An 18,270-nucleotide genomic window follows, 5' to 3' on the forward strand; every position below is an offset into this window, starting at 1 on the left:
TTTTAAAACGTCTTTATATCTTGCCAAACCATGCACACATATGATCGTTCCATATCCACAAGCAGGTCCTGGAAAAATAAAATAACAGACATCGTTTTACTAGACAACCATCTTTCACTGATGACATTGTATACTGTAAGATTTTTTGGTGTAAGGCTGTCTAAAGATAGTTCGGAACCTTAGCGACGTCTGTAGAATTTCAATGATTTACGGTCTATAATATTTGGACACCTAGAAGTCAGTTTGTTTGACCAGGTAAATAAATGAAGTTTAATTGTTTCTACATCATTCTAGTGTTAACATCCTTAATGCTGAGAAGTATATGCCATAACGAAAATTGCAGATTGTGAGAAATGTTGTCTTGTGAATCCAGAATATTCTCATTTCTAGCATATAGCTTTAGAAATTTGAACTGTTCGCTGAATTTAAGTGTTTCGTTTCCTTTTTTCTGGAAAGCCCCCTGCACATAGTTCAGGTGCAGATGGGCTGCTATATCAATGCAGTACATTAACCTGAATAATAAGAAAACCAAATTCTCATTTATTGCAAAAGTATTTAATATTTGTTGATAGAGAAATCTGCATAGGCATTTCAGTGGTGGAAACAAGACAGAGTTATAAGACTGCTTTACATTCATGAGATAAAATAAAACAATGCAGTCGGTCTCAAAGACAAAGTTTGCTAGTTGCAAAAACAAATAAATTCCCATCTGTCTGTGCAAGAATACAGTAGGCTGTAAGGTGTCCTTTCCTACATCTGGAGAAAGAAAAAAAAATCACCCTTTCATAGTCCTGTAAATCATTATACACAATGTAATTTCTATTTAATAATAGTAATTCTATATTACTATTTTTATTTTTTTTAAATAACAAAGGAGGAAACACGGTCACCTCCACTTCATGTTCGATTCACAGTATCCAATGACGCTACACAAACACAAAGATGGGTTTCAAACGCACCTAATGCAGACATTTATATATTTACAGTATAAACTTGATTACTTTACACCATGCGTTGCGTTTGGTTAAAATAAAAATATTCATCACTGAACAGTGATGACTGAAAGAACGTTTAAAGAACGTTTAAAATGATATACATTTGCTCTTAAAAAATGTGGAAAATGGCAAGATGGAACTCCTCAGTAGAGTGGCCCTTAGCTGTATCGACTGCTCTGACTGTGGCTCCTGCGTCTTGAAGAGGTCCGACTGTATGAGCGATACGACCTTCACAGGGAAGGAAAGGTACAATGAGCAAGATTCTCATTCTGAATTTAATTATGCTTACCTTTACTAAACAGAACAAGTTTATACAACAGTCATTGAGTGTCAACAGTGAAGAGAGATGCAATATAAACAAAATATATTCTATTCAACTTCAACAAGGAATGGGTTTGAGTTGGAGTTCTAACATGACCCACAATTATTCCTGATGTACGACTGAGATCTATTAAGTGAATCTGCATTATAAAACATTACAACGGGGAATAACAGGTACAGTACGTTCAAATTTGGTGGTGAACAGTGGTGAACATTTGTGGCGAATATGTTTTCTCTCAACAGTTAAATTTGAACAATTTTGTGTAAACATTTAGTCCAGCTCCACTCTATGTTTGCGGAGAATTCCAGCACCTCCTCAAGCTGTTTGTGAGTGTTCGCAAACATTTGCGGAGTGCTCAAGGCAAACAGAAAACTGTTTGCAAATGTTCACCTATGCTTGCGAATTTGAATACAACTCAGCTGCTTTTAGCTCTGAGGAGTCCTTAAGACTAAAATGCCCACACTTTTTAGGAAATCCTCCTAAATCAGACAGCTACTTTTAGCCTAACGGTGCTTTATGAATAAAGTTAGTCAGCTTAGGTGAAGTGGCAAAATGTATGTGAAATCCCCCCTCACCTAGAATGGCGATCTGAGCTGTCACTCCTTCCTCGACGTCGTCTTCTGCTTGTGCTGCGACTCCTGCTGCGGCTGGAGTAGCTGTCGTAAGAATCAGACCTTCAACAAACACGAGCAAATAAACGAGAAAAGCATGCGACATATGCGTGCAAAACTGCAGAATAGTAATATGTGTATTTTTAAATGATGAATTCCACAAACCTGGACCTTCTGCGTGGAGTGTACGAGCGACTTCTGGAATGACTCCTACTATAGGTTCGGCTTTTAAAACCAAAAAAACAAAACATTGATCATTTTATTCTCACTTGATGACACATCATGCTGCTAATGTGAGGGTCATTTTAGCCCATTACTTTTTTAGTGACGGCTCACCTGTGACTGCGATAACTCCTGTAAGTGCTGCTCCTGGATCGAGAACGTCCCCTACTGTATCGCCTTCTGCTACGACTTCTGCTATAGCTCCTGTAAGTGGTAAACAGTTTTACAAAATATGCATTCAATACAGCCTATAGATTTAAAAAAAAAAATATATATATATCAGTATACAATGTGTGCATATTCATCAAAATGCATTTTATGAAAACATTGACATTGTTTGATCTAGAGGCAGGTTAACACATAATAAAGAATTTAATGTCTAGAAAATTATCCTTACTTCAAATTTACAAGCAATTTCTTTAAATATTTACCTTTAACACTGATGCGTCAGTGATATGGCAATGCCAACAACCTATATACACAATGAAAATTACCTGGAAGAATAGCTTGAGCTCCTGGACCTGCTTCGTGAATGAGTGTAGGAGCGAGAGCGCCCTCTGGAGTGAGACCGGTCCCTTGAGGCAGAGCGGGATTTTGAGAGTGACCTGCTGTGAGACCCTTGCCCATCAGCATCTTCAGATAAGGATCTTTCATCGCTGGAGCTGTCCTGGTTCCTGGGCCTCTGGTTCAGACGGGCCGTCTTCCGGACCTCATCAAAGAGGGAACCTGGCCGTACTCGGTTCTTGCTCTTGATCTCGATCCTGAGACCAGGAGTTTTAGCTTCTGAGTTCTGAGAGGATCTGTGGGTTTTCAGAACAGTAGACACAACACTTGCAGCTTGTAGGGCAGTGATTCCTTTCAAGGGTTTCCACTTGGTATCAACCACCTGGTCTGCTACTTGTCTGCTTGATAATTGTTGGATTTCCTCATTTTGTCCTTGATACTCCACTGTTGAGGTAGGCTTAATCACATGCTTCCTTTCTACAAGTGGACTTCCACTCTGTACAGGATTCTTTAAAGGTGATATACTTTTGGTCAGCTTCTGTGTCATCTCGACAACTATATGCCCTGTTGGCTCTGTGATGATCTCTGGAACGGTCTGGTGATCTGGGGTGCAAATGTCCATTTGATCATCTTGGGTTTCTTCTTGAGGATCATGCTTAGGATAATCAACACTGTTTTTGCCATCACTGTTATCAGGGACCAGGTGTTGTGCTGGACTTGTGTGGTAACTTGGCTTTGACCGTCTCCTTTTCATCAGATCATCATCTTCTTTAATTGATAAAGGTGTTGCAACCTCTGAGGAATTTTCTTGAGATGAAGAATGGCCTCTTTCCACTTGATCCTCATTTCCCAAAACCCTGGGCTTTGATTGTGGGATGGTGCTTCTTTTGTGAGGATCTCTCAAGGCACTCTGTCTGCTTTGTTTGGTGTTCCTCCCTTGAACAACAGACTCATCTTCCTCCACCTCCTCCCCAAACTCCAAGGGAGGTTGCCAGTGGAAAGTCTCTTTCAGCTTTTGGTGTTTCTTCTTTGACCGCTTTGCTTTAGTTTTTGAATGATGGCTCCCTGACTTGGCAGAGTTCCTCCTCTTGTGCTTGTGTTTTCGCTTTGTTTTCTTAGACTTGTGCTTCTCCTCCACAGGTTGGTCCTCAGCACGATCTTTCACTACAGGGCTTTTCAAAGAAGGGGAAGTTAAAGCATGGGGCACTTGTTCAAGTGGCTTTCGAGGTTTCTCAGGAGAAATGTGGTCCCTATCAGATTCAGAAGTGGCCTCACCTTCTTCTTTGTCAGAAACGTGTTTAACATTAAGCATGGTTTGTTTCAGCACTGGCTTGTCTGCATCACTATCAGAGTCCCAGCCACCAGATGAACGTGTTTCGCTGATAAAAGGCATTGTTGGAACATCAACAGAACCTTCCCAAGCAGACATGCCTTTGGGTTCTTCTGCTAGTAATGGCTTTGGATTGTGAGTCCTACCACTGCTAGAGAGAGTTGCACTAATCACATCTTTTTGTCCTTTGGACCCATTTTGATTGAAAATGGTAGCTTTCTGGATATTAGTGCCACTCTCTCTACATGACATGGCCATAATATCTTGGTCACCACTAGGCATTTTGTGCTGTGCGTCTTTGTGCTTTGTCTTTAGAGAACTGTAATGGTGTTTTTTTCCTAGCTCAGAGGACTTCCTCGTTGTGCTTCCCTGCCTGGGAGAGTCGTACGAATCTGATCTGCTGTACGATGAGGAACGACTGTCGTACTGGCCAGAGGAGTGAATCGTTGACCTGGAGCGGCCCCTGCTTCGGGACCTGCTACGAGAACGGCTACTTGAGGAAGGGCTGCGGGAGCGCCTATGAAGACTCCGGCTCCTGGTTGTGCGCCGTCCCAGGGCATCCACACCACTTGCATTATCAGGCTGAGTCTGACCACTGGACATGAGCTGTTTATGTAAGGCCAAGTTCATAAATTGGCCAGTTTGAGCAGTCGAAGGAGGAGTGGTCTTATCTTTGATCTCTTGAATACGAACGTATGATGGTTTCCATGGCTTCTGTCCTGGTTTCCATCGAGACGGAGGGGGGCTGTCACTGAGAGGAAGCACTGGTACATTCTCAGGAGCTGATGGGGGTGCAGCTTTGGGCTCTATGCTTGGAACAGTAGCCTGCAGTGGAACCGTCTTGGACTTGACACTGTCAGTCATCTTTGCTTTCCGAGGAGATCTGGACACATGCCGCCTTCTTGACTTTGACCTTCTCCTGTACCTGGATCTGGAGGTAGACCTGGACCTAGACCTAGTTCTGCTCCTAGACCTTGACAGAGAAGGTGACCTTGTCCTCGACCTTGATCTTGATCTGGACACTGATCGGCTTCTGGAACGTGTCCAGCTCCTTGACCTTGAAGATGATCTGAACTTCCTGTGTGACCGAGAGTAGCTCCGGGAATAGGACCTGCTCTTAGAGCGGGAGAAAGATCTTGAATCTCGAGAAGAACCAGATAACCGACCTTTTCTCTCAGATCCAGACCAGTCCCTTCTGACGGAGTGTCTCGAAGATGACAAAGAGCGAGATCTTCTCTCTGTATGGCTAGACAGCTTTGACCTCCCCCCCGAAGAATGAGACCTTTCTCCTTCCGACAATGAGGACCCTTTGGGCTGGTGCGTTGAGCTCTTGTGTCTCTTTGAGTGCTTGTGCTTCTTTTTCTTGCGCTTGGACCTTTTCCGGTCCTTTCTATGGTGATGGTGTGGGCTAGAGTGGTCAGACCCATGGCCAGGTGACTGTTCCTTTGATCTGGACCTGGACCACGGGCTATCACTTCGGTCATCCCATCTAATGAGAAAATATTACATCTTATATTATAGAAAAAAAGTGATACAGATTTTCTGCATTCTGCAAAGCAAAACCACTATCATAGCTACCATCTTACCATCATCTACCAAACAAGCATACCTGCCTCTTTTTTTTTTATTTAAATGTTAATAATTTGTACACCTTCCTCACATTTACAGTTGAACATTTCACCAGGGTTCCCATACCATCTTTAAATTGAAGGCCATTGCATGGAGGTTCAATCCCTAATTCTCTCAAACTCAAGGACCCAACAAAAGATGCAATAAGACCCGGAATAAGGTTTGACACTGATACATTTTATAATGTGAGATTTACAGAAGCTCAGTGATTTTTATCAATTTAAGATACACAGAGGACTGAATGTGTAAATATTTCTCAATTATGTGATCTCTTACCTCACAAAATATAGAAATTCACTTTCATTGACCCGTTATATTTATGTCTATCTTCAAAACATTTACAGGCCTTGGCTTTTTTTTTTCAATGCTCCAATTCACAAAATTTCAAGGATTTCCGTGACCCTGATTTTAGACATCAATCAGTAGTACCTGTCTCCTTTGCTCCACTTCTCCACACTGGGAGCTTGGTACGTCTTTGTCCTCTGCATCTCCTCTTTCCAGTGTGGGGGGGTCTCACTGCTTCCCCGCTCTTCTTCTGACTCAGAGCCAGACTTTATACCAGGCGGAGTGTGGTACCTCTGCAGCCAGCGGGAAAAAAAACAAAAAAACAAGCCCCATCAGTAAACACGGCCACACTACAATCAAAACAGCAGAGGGCACAAATGGCATGGATTACCTCACATCCATAAGGTCAACATCAATGGCTTGCTTGGGGAATAAGAAAATAATCTTACAGTTCAAAATGATACTTTAAAGTGGGTGCTCAACCAAGCCACAGTGTACACCCTGAAAACTAAATACACATGGCTGAAACTAACTGTAATGTGTTACACTGAGTATGCTTTTCAATGGCAGTGCAAAAAAAGGAAAAGAAATAACATGTTAAATAGGTACCATTGTTCCACGGCCTTTGATCTTCCGTCCAGATTTGGTTACAGCTGGTTTCAAATGGTCAGTGGAAGCCAAAGGGTTCTCTTGCTCAGAACTGCAAGAAAACAATATCATGATCAACATACTTATTGTTAACAACATAAAATATATTCAAAAAGAAAATGGTCTCAGCAACCTCAAGAGACAGAAAAGACAAATTAAACATGCAGTTATAAGTTTAACCACAAAGCTGCTAAAACCTGGCTACACCCTACTAATAACAACCTTAGGTTCTCCCTGGGTGAGTGTGAGTCGGGGACTGACATGTTTGGGTTCTCCTCCTGTACAGGCGCATCCCTTCGCAGCAGGAACCGGTTCTCTGGAACCGGTGGGATCTCCTCTGGACGAACCACAGGCTTCTCCCGTCGCACGTTTTGCTCCCTGTCTCCATCCTCCTTTACCTCTTGCTCTTCAGCAGGGCTGTGAATGAATTATGGGAAATGTTACACTGATTTCATGAAATGTGTTACTTTTACTTTGAAGTCGATCTTTTACAGAGGGTTGATGAAAGGTATATTTGTTAAATGTTTTATATTTTAAGATATACTCCTTAGTTACAGTTAAGGTTTTTAGCAGATGCTTAATTATACATTCTATAATGACACATTAAGTTACTAAGTTACTAAACAATTCAGAAAATGTTGGCAGGACAATTTTAAATTACAGCATTTAGACAATGTATTAACCAACTTCATGAATTTCAATCTCTAGGACCAGCATCCTGGGGTATTTTTCCTAACTAAATTTTACAATAATCCCAAAGAGGGAAACAAGTGAATAAGTCAGATAGACAATTTATTACAATTGTTACAATCGTTTACATCCAAATTGAACCTCACCTCCTTCTATCTAAAGGTATCTTTTCACTGTGTCTCTCTCTTCTTTTCGACCCTCTCCTCCTCCTCTTCATTGAGTGTTTGCTCTTGGAGGCCTTCTTCCTTTTGTGGTGTCGATATTTTCCTCTGGACTCGACCTCTGATTCCTCGGAGGAGTAACTGTAGGGAGACTCTGAAGAGCTGAGCGAGGAATCAGCAGAGTCCAGTGCAGCTCGCCTCCTCTTGCCTCTGAGGACTGCAAAGAGTTCACATTCAGTTGTCAAAATGAAATCACTACTTAGGCACAAAGTAAAATTTATTTAACACTGAAATATAACCGATTTAGTGTCATTTTGTGGTCATTTTAACCTATATTTAAAAACAAAAGTTATGAGGATTTCAGCTAGCATATTGTATTTCAACACAAGACATTTTGATTGTCCAGTACAATGAACTGGACTGGCCCTTGCCACAACTCTCCTGGCAAGGGTCACATTCATACATTTACAGTCAGTGGAAATATAACATACGTTTAACACACACACACACACACACACACACACACACACACACACACACACACACACACACACACACACACACACACACACACACACACACACACACACACACACACACACACACACACACACACACACACACACACACACACACACACACACACACACACAAAAGAAAGACTGAGCTGTTGATGCAAAAATAAACAGCCACCCGGAGGTTGACTGAAGTTCATACACCATGTTGCCATAACAGAGGCTTCACACTATGTTGCAGTGTTCAAAAGCAAGCTGGTGACAGGATTCAGAAATACAGCAGGCACTGCCAGGGGGCACAGGGGATTGCATGGCTGATCACAGCTCAATGGGAGATCAGGTTACAAGCCGCCCTCTAAAGCTAGGCAAATGCGCTTGCATCAAAATGCACTGCGCAGATATGACCCAGAAACAGCTGACCTGGTCCTCTTGGAAGGGCGGAGACTGACAAGGAATTTCAAAGGGCCCAGCAGCTACCTCATGGTAAAGTCTTAAAACGTATGGTGGCCCTCGTGTGCAATATGGACAACAGTATTATTTTATTTATTTATGAATGATATATTTATTTATTTTAGTTATTTAACTGTAAACGAATAAGTGTTGTGTTAACAAACTGTGCAAATGTCTTATTGCATAAATGTCTAAATGCGCAGTAAGTGAAAAATATCAAAATGGCATACAGCCAAAAAGAAATGCAACCACAGCAGCAATGTTGTGAACCTGAACACAGTAGCGAATGAGGACCCCAAGAAAGGAAAAGGACCCCCCTTCTCACCGTCGTTTGCGGATTTGGTGATCAGCTGTCCACAGTCAATCACTCTGACGTCAGCATAAGGTCTGCTGGCAGAGTCCGTTTTCAGGCCCTCGATTTTCTTGATCACCTCAAAGCCGGAGATCACCAGCCCGAAGACAACATGGACCCTGAGGGAGAAAGCACAAGCACTGGTCAACATCCCCTGGCACCTGCAGACTCTGAAGCCAATTTTGGAGGAAGAAGACTATATTCACTCGTTTAAACACTTGACCTAAACTTTCTTAATATTCTTTCTCAGGCCTGTGAGTCACATTCTGAGATCTTTCCATTCTTTTAAGTAGTAGCTTCAGCCACTGCACTTCGGTTATAACTAATACATCCAGGACTTCTTTTAGTTCTCTGAATAATCCGTTAGCATCTGTGCTAACCATGATTCTTCTGATCTGAACACAGCAGGAAACGATGATTAGAGTGTGAACGTACCCATCCAGGTGTGCCGCCATCTTTGTAGTGCTGTAATGACAATGGAGGAGAGCAACCCAGACACGTAGACCGGCAGTCGGGCCAGTTCAGCACACATAGAAGAGAGAGAGAAGATGGAGGAACAATGAGGGTCTGCACTGACTCCTCTAACTGAAGTGCAGTAAAATTAACAAGAACATCTGACATTTGCCCGTAAATAAACAACCCGTGCCATATAGTCTTGGGAGACATGAGGAATTGAAAAATGGATCCGCCAAAGATCCACGATCTTTTCCTACATACAAATTAAAGGAGAATAATCGACGTAATGATAAACAATAGTGCATTTCTGGAAAACCGCAAGAGATTTAAAATAAAAAAAATAAATAAACAATTGTGAATAAAAGGTCTGAGGAAACTTTTTTTTATATTTAAAGAAAAAACAAAATCAGACAACGGCTTGATTAACAATCTGTTCTACAACCACATAAATAAATACCGTACTTGTATTCAATTGCTTTACCATTTTGAAATTTGCATTTACAAATTCAACATGTTTTAATCTCTATAGACTGAAGACTGAATAAACATGAACCATCCCGAGTGCAACATTAAAAAAAAGAAATAAAGAAAGCCTGTGGGTGTAGTGAGCACAAACTAATCAATCATAAATACACAAGTCAGGAGAGAAGCACAGCCTTGGAGTAACACATTACCTTGGAGGAGCTGGATGCTAGAGTTTCTGCAATTTTACACAAAAACGGCAAGAGAAAAAATGTAACATTGGTAGGCAAAAAAAGAGTCCAAGTCTTTTGTCATATTGTATATTTTTCTAAATGCATAGTTTAAGAGGAGGTCAAAGGGGGGGAATGAGTATGTTGAGATTGTCTGTACCACACATACATAAATTAGATTATGTAGTGCTTCCCAGAAACAACAACAACAACAAAAACAAGACACACAAATGGGGATTGCTACTCTGGTCAAGGAGAGGACAAAGTAGAGTAATCTAGCGGCCAGCAGAACTACGGGGACAAGAAAAAAACATGCCAGACAGAGAAAACAAATAAAAACAAATTAACGGAAGAAACTAGACAAAACTAAAGCACAGTCCCTAGCTGATAGAAGCCTTGTGCAAGGCTTGTTTCTTTTCCAAAATGGTAAGTTCGCAACAAAGTTAATGTAAGCATACATAGTCCACAAATCTACATTAAGATTAAATACATTACATTTAACCTACATATTCTCCCAAACAAAATGACTGCACTCAGTCCTACAATAAGCAAAGACTATTAACACCACATAAATATCAGCACATTACACACTTAATGAGCACCAAAATGCTTGTCTAAACAGTAAAAGGAAGCTCTAAAAGAAGCTGATACACTTCTTTCTAATAAAGCCTCAATGAGGCTCTAGAACAAACTAACAGTCTATGGAGAGGCATTTAAAGGGACAACAACTGCAATATCCCTGCTTAGCAGGAAAGCAAGTCTCACATTCTTTTACATATCTTGTGTAAGTGAACTATTACTGAAAGTAAAAAGTAAAGTAAAATACATATCTTGTATGGCTAAACTATCAACATTATTATCAACTAATTATCAACATTATTATCAACAGGGAAACACTGCTTTAGATGGCTGCGTCTTGAAATGTAAATATTTGAGATGGCGGAGACTTCCTTTCTCTGCAATACAGTGGCAGCGGAATCACTGACTTTTAGCCAATGGAGTCCCTTTAAATGGACTGGGGGGTAAAGTGGGTGTGGTTTGGGGGAATGGCATGATGACATCTGTGTGCACAGTGCGTCCCAGACCCCCTGGTGACAGAGTGAAGTGTACTCACATGAAGAACTGGGAGCCGTTGGTGTCCTTGCCCCTGTTGGCCATGGACAAGAGGAAGGCTCTGTCGTGTTTGAGAATAAAGTTCTCATCTGTTTGGGGTGGGGGATGGAGAGAGAAAGAGAATTTGAAGAGAGTGAGAGGTGGGCTCTGGAACTATGAAACAGTGTAAGGCCTTTCCTCAAAGAGGTCCTGAGAGAGATATCTGTTCATTTGTATTCAAATTTAGCGGCACTAATTAACACCGTACAATTTTTTACCTCCGACAAGGAAGTTAGGTTTTCTGGTACAGTTTGTCCATAAGCAGAATTGTAAAAACAAAAACGAGCTGTCAGATTTTCACAAAACTTTATGGAAAAGTGTAGCATCTGAAAGAACCCAGTATATTTTTGAGTAGATCCGAATCATGGTTTTGCTAATGTTGCAAGATTTGTCATTTGACTTTGATGGAGGTCTGCACTCTCCACGTGCCCTTCTACTTGTTTACTGATTCAAGGCCTACAGTTTGTGAAATCCACAGAAAAATAACAAGAACCTCTGTAAATGCAACAACCATGTGACAGATGTAGCAAAATAAAGTTCTATTCAACTTGCAATAATCTCATCTGAACTAGATCTTCTAAATTCTACTTTTTTTTGTATGGGGGCAGTGAAACAAAATCAAAATCTCACCAAAACAACAAAAAAGTGCTCCAAACTTAAAAATAGACATCTGGCAAAAAACATCTTAACCCTAATAAAAGCCTCCGGCCTAAACACATTGAGGTTATTTCAGGAGCTTCTTTACGACACCAAAAAAAGGAGCCCCGAATCTCAGACATCCATCCATCCATCCTTCAAACCAAAAAGCACTGCAAATAAACGCTGTGAGCCTTCAGTTCACACAGGGAAGATGAACAAGGAGGGGGGAGAATAGATGTTTAGATTGTGTAACTGCACTGTGCACATCTCTTACCTTTTCATTGCAAAAGACCACACTCTCTATAAATAAAAGAATATGTTGAACATTTTAGGCAGGAAGATTGGATCTTTTAATAAAGAGAAAAAATGCCTAGCCCTCATGCTGTCACAGAGAAAGCCACTTTACAAAAAAAGAAAAGAAACAATTCAAGAAGTCACAATCTACAAGTAACGTTTTGCATTAGATGTGTATGCTTCTCTGGAATCCCATGCACGAGTCTAGCTGTCCATGCTACTTTTAACACATGCAAAGGCAGTTAGGACAGAGGAGTAGAGAGGAGTAGCTGGTTATTTCGGATATGAGTTGAGTGACATTAGCAATCCAGGTTGTTTCACATCTTGTTTGGAAAGTAGTTAAGGCAGCCTCTTACCTTCAAAATAGCCACCATATATAGACTCTCCTCCTCTTCCATTGCCTACAAATGAAAATGAAAATCATGAGATGTGCACATCTTGCCCCCTTCCAAATTGAATCAGAAGTGACATTTAACAGAAAGCATCATTGTTTAATCTTTTGTTCTTGGCATTAATTCATCTCAGTGAGATCCTGACCATAGTCAACCTGCTATTTGTGTACAGCAAGTTTTCAGAACCAAGACTGATGGTCTACCTACCCTCAGTGAAGTCTCCACCCTGGATCATGAAGTTCTTTACTATACGGTGGAAAGTGGAACCTTTATAGCATAGCTTTTTCCCTGTCGTTTTACTGGTTCCTTTTTCACCTGTAAAACAACATAGATAAACACATTAGAGTTTCCACATCTTAGCAAGCATTTACCCAAAGGGCAGACTCTAATGTCCTCAGATATCAATACATTTAACATTCTAATTACCCTAGTAATACTAAAATAAAAACACAATGACACAAGATAGACACAAGAATAACAACATAGTTTGAGTGTCAAGCATTTCCTGTTGCCAGAGATAGCAAGCATTGCATATTTAATGGTCTCTTCCTTCCGACACTCCTATCTGAACTCCCTGGACAACTCAGACGTCAAACACATGCTTTCCAATCGATTGAAGGTTCTCGTACCCGCACACCTGACTGGGACAATGAAGAGTTTTATGACCACATAATAGGTTCAAACAGGTGGGTCAAAGGGAGGACAGACTGCAGCAGCAGTTATAATCCACATGACGGATAAACTCTGATTTACTGCTATGTCTCTTAGCGCTGTGAGGAGCAAGCTTCAGCCAACTGTCAGTCTTGCATATTCACTGGGTGATGATTGTGAAACTCTTGTGGGGGATTATTGTGGAGTGGCTGACGAAAACAGCCAGCAATGTGGCCACGCTGCTCTCGGGTTGCTAACGTGTGGACATGTTGCTGAAGTAACTTGAGATTTTTTTTTTTTTTTGGCTTCCCGTTCTCAGGAGGAATCAATGAGAATAGCCAGATATGGGGCCAAGGACAGGGGAGAAAGAGACACAGAACTCAACACAGACACACCATATGTCTGTCCTTGCTGAACTCTTGTTACCTAACCTAGCAGGCATGGAGAAAAATGATCAGTCATACTGCAGTTGCCTAGTGCTTTGTAATTTGCTGCCATACTTTATCAGTTGTTCTCTTGGCCATCTACCTTAGAAGAACTGGTGGTGTTTGGAGAACAGACTATACGTGCTAAGCAGATTGGAAAAAAGAGAGAAAGAGAAAGACAGCAAGAGAGAGAGCAAGTGAGAGAGAGAAAGACAGCAAGAGAGAGAGCAAGTGAGAGAGAGAGAGAGGCTTCACTCGATCCATTTTCCTCTAAAGCTGCCTACAGATGACCCGCTCATCTATACAAAAATGTGATATGGGAGCTATTTTGTTACATTCCTCAGAAAGAGCCTGTTAGAGGGATAAGCGTTTCACATTTTAAAAGTGTTGAACCAGCACAATATAGCGTTATATTGCTACATCAATGCAATTTTTTTTGTTCATGGTAATGGTGAAAAGGTATAGACCCTTTCAGCTACATAAACAAACATGCGTTCCCATGGCATTTCTGGTGGTACAGAAAACAACATTGAGCTAATGGTAACTTGGGGATAAACAAAAATAAAATAAAAAAACTCTTAAAGTTGACATTTTATAGAACACTATAAAGTCTGATACATTTTCATAACTAAACCAGAAACTGTCTAGGAACAGATTGAAAGGGCCTACACCTGATGCAACAGTACCTGAGTTTCATTTTAAGCACATTGATGAAAATGTAGCTAAATGTGAGGTCAAATGTGAACCTGTGCTTGCGTCCATTTGGACACAAGCACTGGTTGGGGGGCAGCCGTGGGGGCAGCTGTGGCCTACTGGTTAGCGCTTCGGACTTGTAACCGGAGGGTTGCCGGTTCGAACCCCGACCAGTAGGCACGGCTGATATGCCCTTGAGCAAGGCACCTAACCCCTCACTGCTCCCCGAGCACCGCTGTTGTTGCAGGCAGCTCACTGCGCCGGGATTAGTGTGTGCTTCACCTCACTGTGTGTTCACTGTGTGCTGAGTGTGTTTCACTAATTCACGGATTGGGATAAATGCACGGGATCAAAAGAGTATACTTATACTTGCTGTGCTATGCTAATTAAAAAGAACACTCTCCTTATCAAGGTGGGATCCAAATGTAAGGTTGTCAGGGCAACTTTAACAAAGCATCAAGTGACAAGACTATGAAACTTTTGCAGAGAGCAATGAAGAGGGTCATTATATTTGTATTCTAAATCAGTAATTTGTCCCAGAGAAATTAAAAACAAATTCTCACCAGTGCACAAACAGAGAAAGTTTTTGCTTGTCTTCGGACAGATATCGGAGAAAAGTTGAAAGACAATACGTCCAACTATAAAACAAAACAGAGGGGAAAAAATGAGACATGACAGGTCACTGTTTAAAATACGCACATTCAAGACATAACACAGCTGCAAGGTTCTCGCGATGCCTCTGGCCCCTCCTTCAACAGTGATGGGATTGTACATGAATGCAGTTCAAGCACAAATTGTTTTCCCTCATAGAATTTCCTCATACAGTACATTCCCAGCCACATTCTCTCACAGAACGTGTTGCATTTCATGAAGATGCAACAACACAATTAATAGCAGCTCCATGCACACTAAAACATAGTGGTCAGTATGCCAGTCCCTGTTTACCTTGGCCCTACTGGTCTTAACAGCATGTGTTGTAACATGCTAATAACAAGCAAGTAGTGCAAGAAGCACAGCTCAACCCAGTCTGTGGATGATTAAAATAACACTGCAGGGCATAGGGCCTCAGCAACTCTTCACCCAGAAGTTTACTGCAAGGTATTTTAACAGCTTTCCTCCTAAAAGCGTCTTAGCACCAGACTGAATTATGTGGAGCTGGAAAAGGTATGCACAACCGAATTGCTACAGAAAACCCTGAAGCCATATTATCTTCACCGCATTTCAGCATTACAATTACCTTTGAAATGTTAACTCTCTAAAACAACTTGTATGATTCAGCATAAAGTAAGGACAATTGGGCCTACAGTCATTTAAACATAGGCTAATAAATATGGCCTCTCTATACTGTACATGCAAACGTACATGTATACAGTACATTTTGTTTTGTCTTTTTTTGTTGTTCTGAAAAAGATGTCTAAGACCTACAATTGTTCTGTGTACACATTTACTCGTATAGACAGCACACCCCTACACAGCAAAGGCACTGTATGAAATATGGCCAATTATAAAACAATATATATTTTTTTTTAAATTAACTGAAAAGCCTCTTCTTACCTGGCTCCCGATTGATCTCCACATCAAAGTAGCACTGGGGCCGTTCTTTAACCCCCATAGTGCTACTGAGAACAGTCTAGGCTCCCTGAAACACCAAACATACAAACACATGTAACCACCTTAAAACCTAATTCTCCTCTAGAACAATGTATTGAAGTCACAAGTCTTTCTAACAATAGATTCTTTTTGGGTTTTTGGCAGGTGAATATGTGTACACCGTGCTGAGCTGAGGAGGAAGTGCAATATTTCTTACAGGGTAGAGAGAGAGGGAGAGGGAGAAAGAGAAAGAGAGAAATGGGATAGCCTAACATTCCCCAAGAGGGGAGGAGTGCCTAGCCAAACAGCCTGCCACATGCCAATCCACACTCGTGCCCCTCCAACCAAAGCCCTTTCTCTTATCTTTTACCCACCCCCAACTCAGCCACTCCAACTGTTGCTACGCCAGAGAGTAGGCATGAGCATCGAGTATCCGCCAAGGCTATTACTTGGCCCTCTAACAATGTTGTGAATGAGCTGGAGCTGTGGACCAGGGGGACTGGATGGGTTTACTGCTTGCTAGTGTCAGAATTACAGGGCTAAACTGGGAGATAAACTGACAGTGAAGGATGCAGAAGAATATACAGTGGCAGGCTTCCCTCAGCACGCAATGGATACAGTAATGGCTAGTGCTTACTCAAGTAGGTTAGAGCCTTAGGTTCTGTAAAATTCCTTGAGAATCTTATAGACCAAATAAAATAGCTAATTGAATTTCAACTGAACTGGAAAATAAAAGCTCAGAACCAAACATTCTCTTAATGCACAATGGGTGATCACTTTCACTCATGTGGCTGCAATTTGTTTCGCACATCAAAGCCACAAGAGAAACCACTAGATTTAAAAAAAAAAGAAAAACATGTTTAGCTTCACCGCTGAAACACTAAAGAGCTCAAGATAACCTCATTAAGTCTGCTCATTTCCTGTCTTTGTACATACATACCATAGAGATACACACATATCTATTCTAAAAAGACTTCACACAGAGCCCCACCCCCAAAAATTGCAAACTAGGCCAGCTGCTCAACCTTCATGTCAAAAATCCACACAGAAACAGATCAGAGAACGTTCTCATCTACACAACTCCATCTTGTTTGACAACTTTACATACATTCCTCTACTTGTTTAGCCACAGTTTTAGCAATAACTAACAGATCAAATGCTTGAAATGTTTAAGCACCTTGGGGGTGGGGTTGCCAGCTATAAATAGTACTGTTTTCTCAAGTGCACATTCTTCGGGCTACATGACCTAAATGCTAGCAAATAGCTAAAAGTAGGTTTAGGCGAAGGTTGTCAGCCTGTCAAGCATTATTAAAATACATTGATGATGCTACACCCCCCTCTCCCCATCATCGGTCTGTGAGTAAATAGTACTCGATAACGTTAGTATGGATACGTGACATTAAAGAAATGACTGATATTAACCAAAACTAGTGCTATAACCTTCCATGTTTAAGGGATTATTAATGAATTTGTTCAATGAGACCTAAACAAAGTAGTTTATCATGTACAGACGAAATCCCTGACTCCCCATTTGGTGCGACAGAGAGCACTTTACTCTAGCAGCTAACGTTAACGTTACCTGCTTCATCACATGCAAAAACACATGCAGTGGTCAGCCAACCTGACTAGCAGCTAGCACACAAGCAATGGCTCCGTTGTATTTCCTGCAATAGCAACACCTCCATAAAGCGTGAGCTGGATAAATACTGATACTGTAAATGACAAGATCTTGCCCGTAAAAACACAAAATCAACTATCTGCAACAGCTAACCTTAAGTGTTGAAGGCTTTATGATACCTAACGTTTTTACATAATTCAAATAGGCTAACGTTAACGTTACCGTTCTGAAAGACACCCTCAGGAAAAGGCAGCCTTTATTTTGTCACTAAGCTAACCGTTGCTATATCAGTTGCTACAAAATATTGTATTACAGAAATGCAGTTGAATATAACATGCATTGTCAGTAACATCAAGACACCTGAATGTATTACTTTCCAATCTATATAACTTTGCAGCCAATCTTAGCATATAGAAGGCTGCCTAATTTGATAGTATAGTTTGCTACTAGCGAGCTAGCTAGCATCGATTGTGGACTCACAAGAAGATGTCTCGTCGTCGGTGTGGTTATCTTATCTTTTCACCGATAAACAGAAAGGGTCAAACGTGATAATCGTGTTCTGACTAGAACTTTGCTTTGACAGACATTACAACATATGCGGATACGAGGCCTGAGATTACCAAACGAGTTCACTTTGACCGAATCTACCTTACCTGTTCTGTCCTAGCGAAGCTTTGTATTAGACTACGCCGAATGAATTCCCCACCACCACCACCAGGCTCAAATGTCCCCAGCTCGGTAGGAACTTGGAAGGGTCATTTTGCAAGTCAACATCGGTTCGGTGCATATAAAATGAAGAGTCCCCGTTTTTGTCAATTTTGTTAGTATTTTGAGGAATAATGAACTTTCCTTAAAAGTGTAAAAAGTTTTAAATATTTGTTGTCGTTGACATTAGAGTGGCGCGCTCAGACCAACAGTCAACAAAAGTGAAACTGCACAAGCCACCGATAATGC

General features: G+C 41.1%; 1 protein-coding gene across 10 annotated transcripts; it reads right to left on the reverse strand.

Moving 5' to 3' along the window:
* Positions 1-539: 539 nt before the first annotated feature.
* Positions 540-18,214, reverse strand: nktr (natural killer cell triggering receptor). 10 transcript variants are annotated; one of them, XR_012988046.1, is made up of 18 exons: positions 17,970-18,214; positions 15,663-15,747; positions 14,672-14,746; positions 12,547-12,654; positions 12,304-12,348; positions 10,977-11,064; positions 9,150-9,179; positions 8,688-8,833; positions 7,383-7,614; positions 6,769-6,963; positions 6,508-6,598; positions 6,043-6,191; positions 2,645-5,473; positions 2,265-2,354; positions 2,094-2,153; positions 1,893-1,991; positions 891-1,223; positions 540-756 (listed from the first exon to the last, which is right to left on the reverse strand). XR_012988046.1 is itself a non-coding variant. In XM_076290615.1 (17 exons), the coding sequence occupies exons 2-17, from the start codon at positions 15,718-15,720 to the stop codon at positions 1,154-1,156; spliced, it is 4,326 nt and encodes a 1,441-aa protein (XP_076146730.1). In that variant the 5' UTR covers positions 15,721-15,747; positions 17,970-18,214; the 3' UTR covers positions 540-1,153. The 10 variants fall into 10 exon arrangements, 9 of the variants coding, with proteins under 9 accessions (XP_076146730.1, XP_076146729.1, XP_076146727.1 ...); XM_076290615.1 differs by having other exon boundaries at positions 540-1,223; positions 6,808-6,963; XM_076290614.1 differs by having other exon boundaries at positions 540-1,205; positions 1,893-1,973.
* Positions 18,215-18,270: the final 56 nt, after the last annotated feature.

This window comes from Alosa pseudoharengus, unplaced genomic scaffold (genome assembly GCF_046254945.1).
Source record: "Alosa pseudoharengus isolate Yale_2024_CS ecotype anadromous, Long Island Sound unplaced genomic scaffold, YU_APseudo_1.1 YU_APseudo_1.1_scf_18, whole genome shotgun sequence".
In the NCBI taxonomy this organism is placed as follows: domain Eukaryota; kingdom Metazoa; phylum Chordata; class Actinopteri; order Clupeiformes; family Clupeidae; genus Alosa; species Alosa pseudoharengus.

Excerpts from the sequence above, each read along its gene's own strand:
- nktr (XM_076290610.1), bottom strand. The coding sequence starts at position 15,720 with ATGGGGGTTAAAGAACGGCCCCAGTGCTACTTTGATGTGGAGATCAAT. Across the intron at positions 7,615-8,687 it reads CACCAAATCCGCAAACGACG|TCCTCAGAGGCAAGAGGAGG; the intron begins GTGAGAAGGGGG and ends AACTCTTTGCAG. Across the intron at positions 2,355-2,644 it reads AGCTCAAGCTATTCTTCCAG|GAGCTATAGCAGAAGTCGTA; the intron begins GTAATTTTCATT and ends TACCACTTACAG.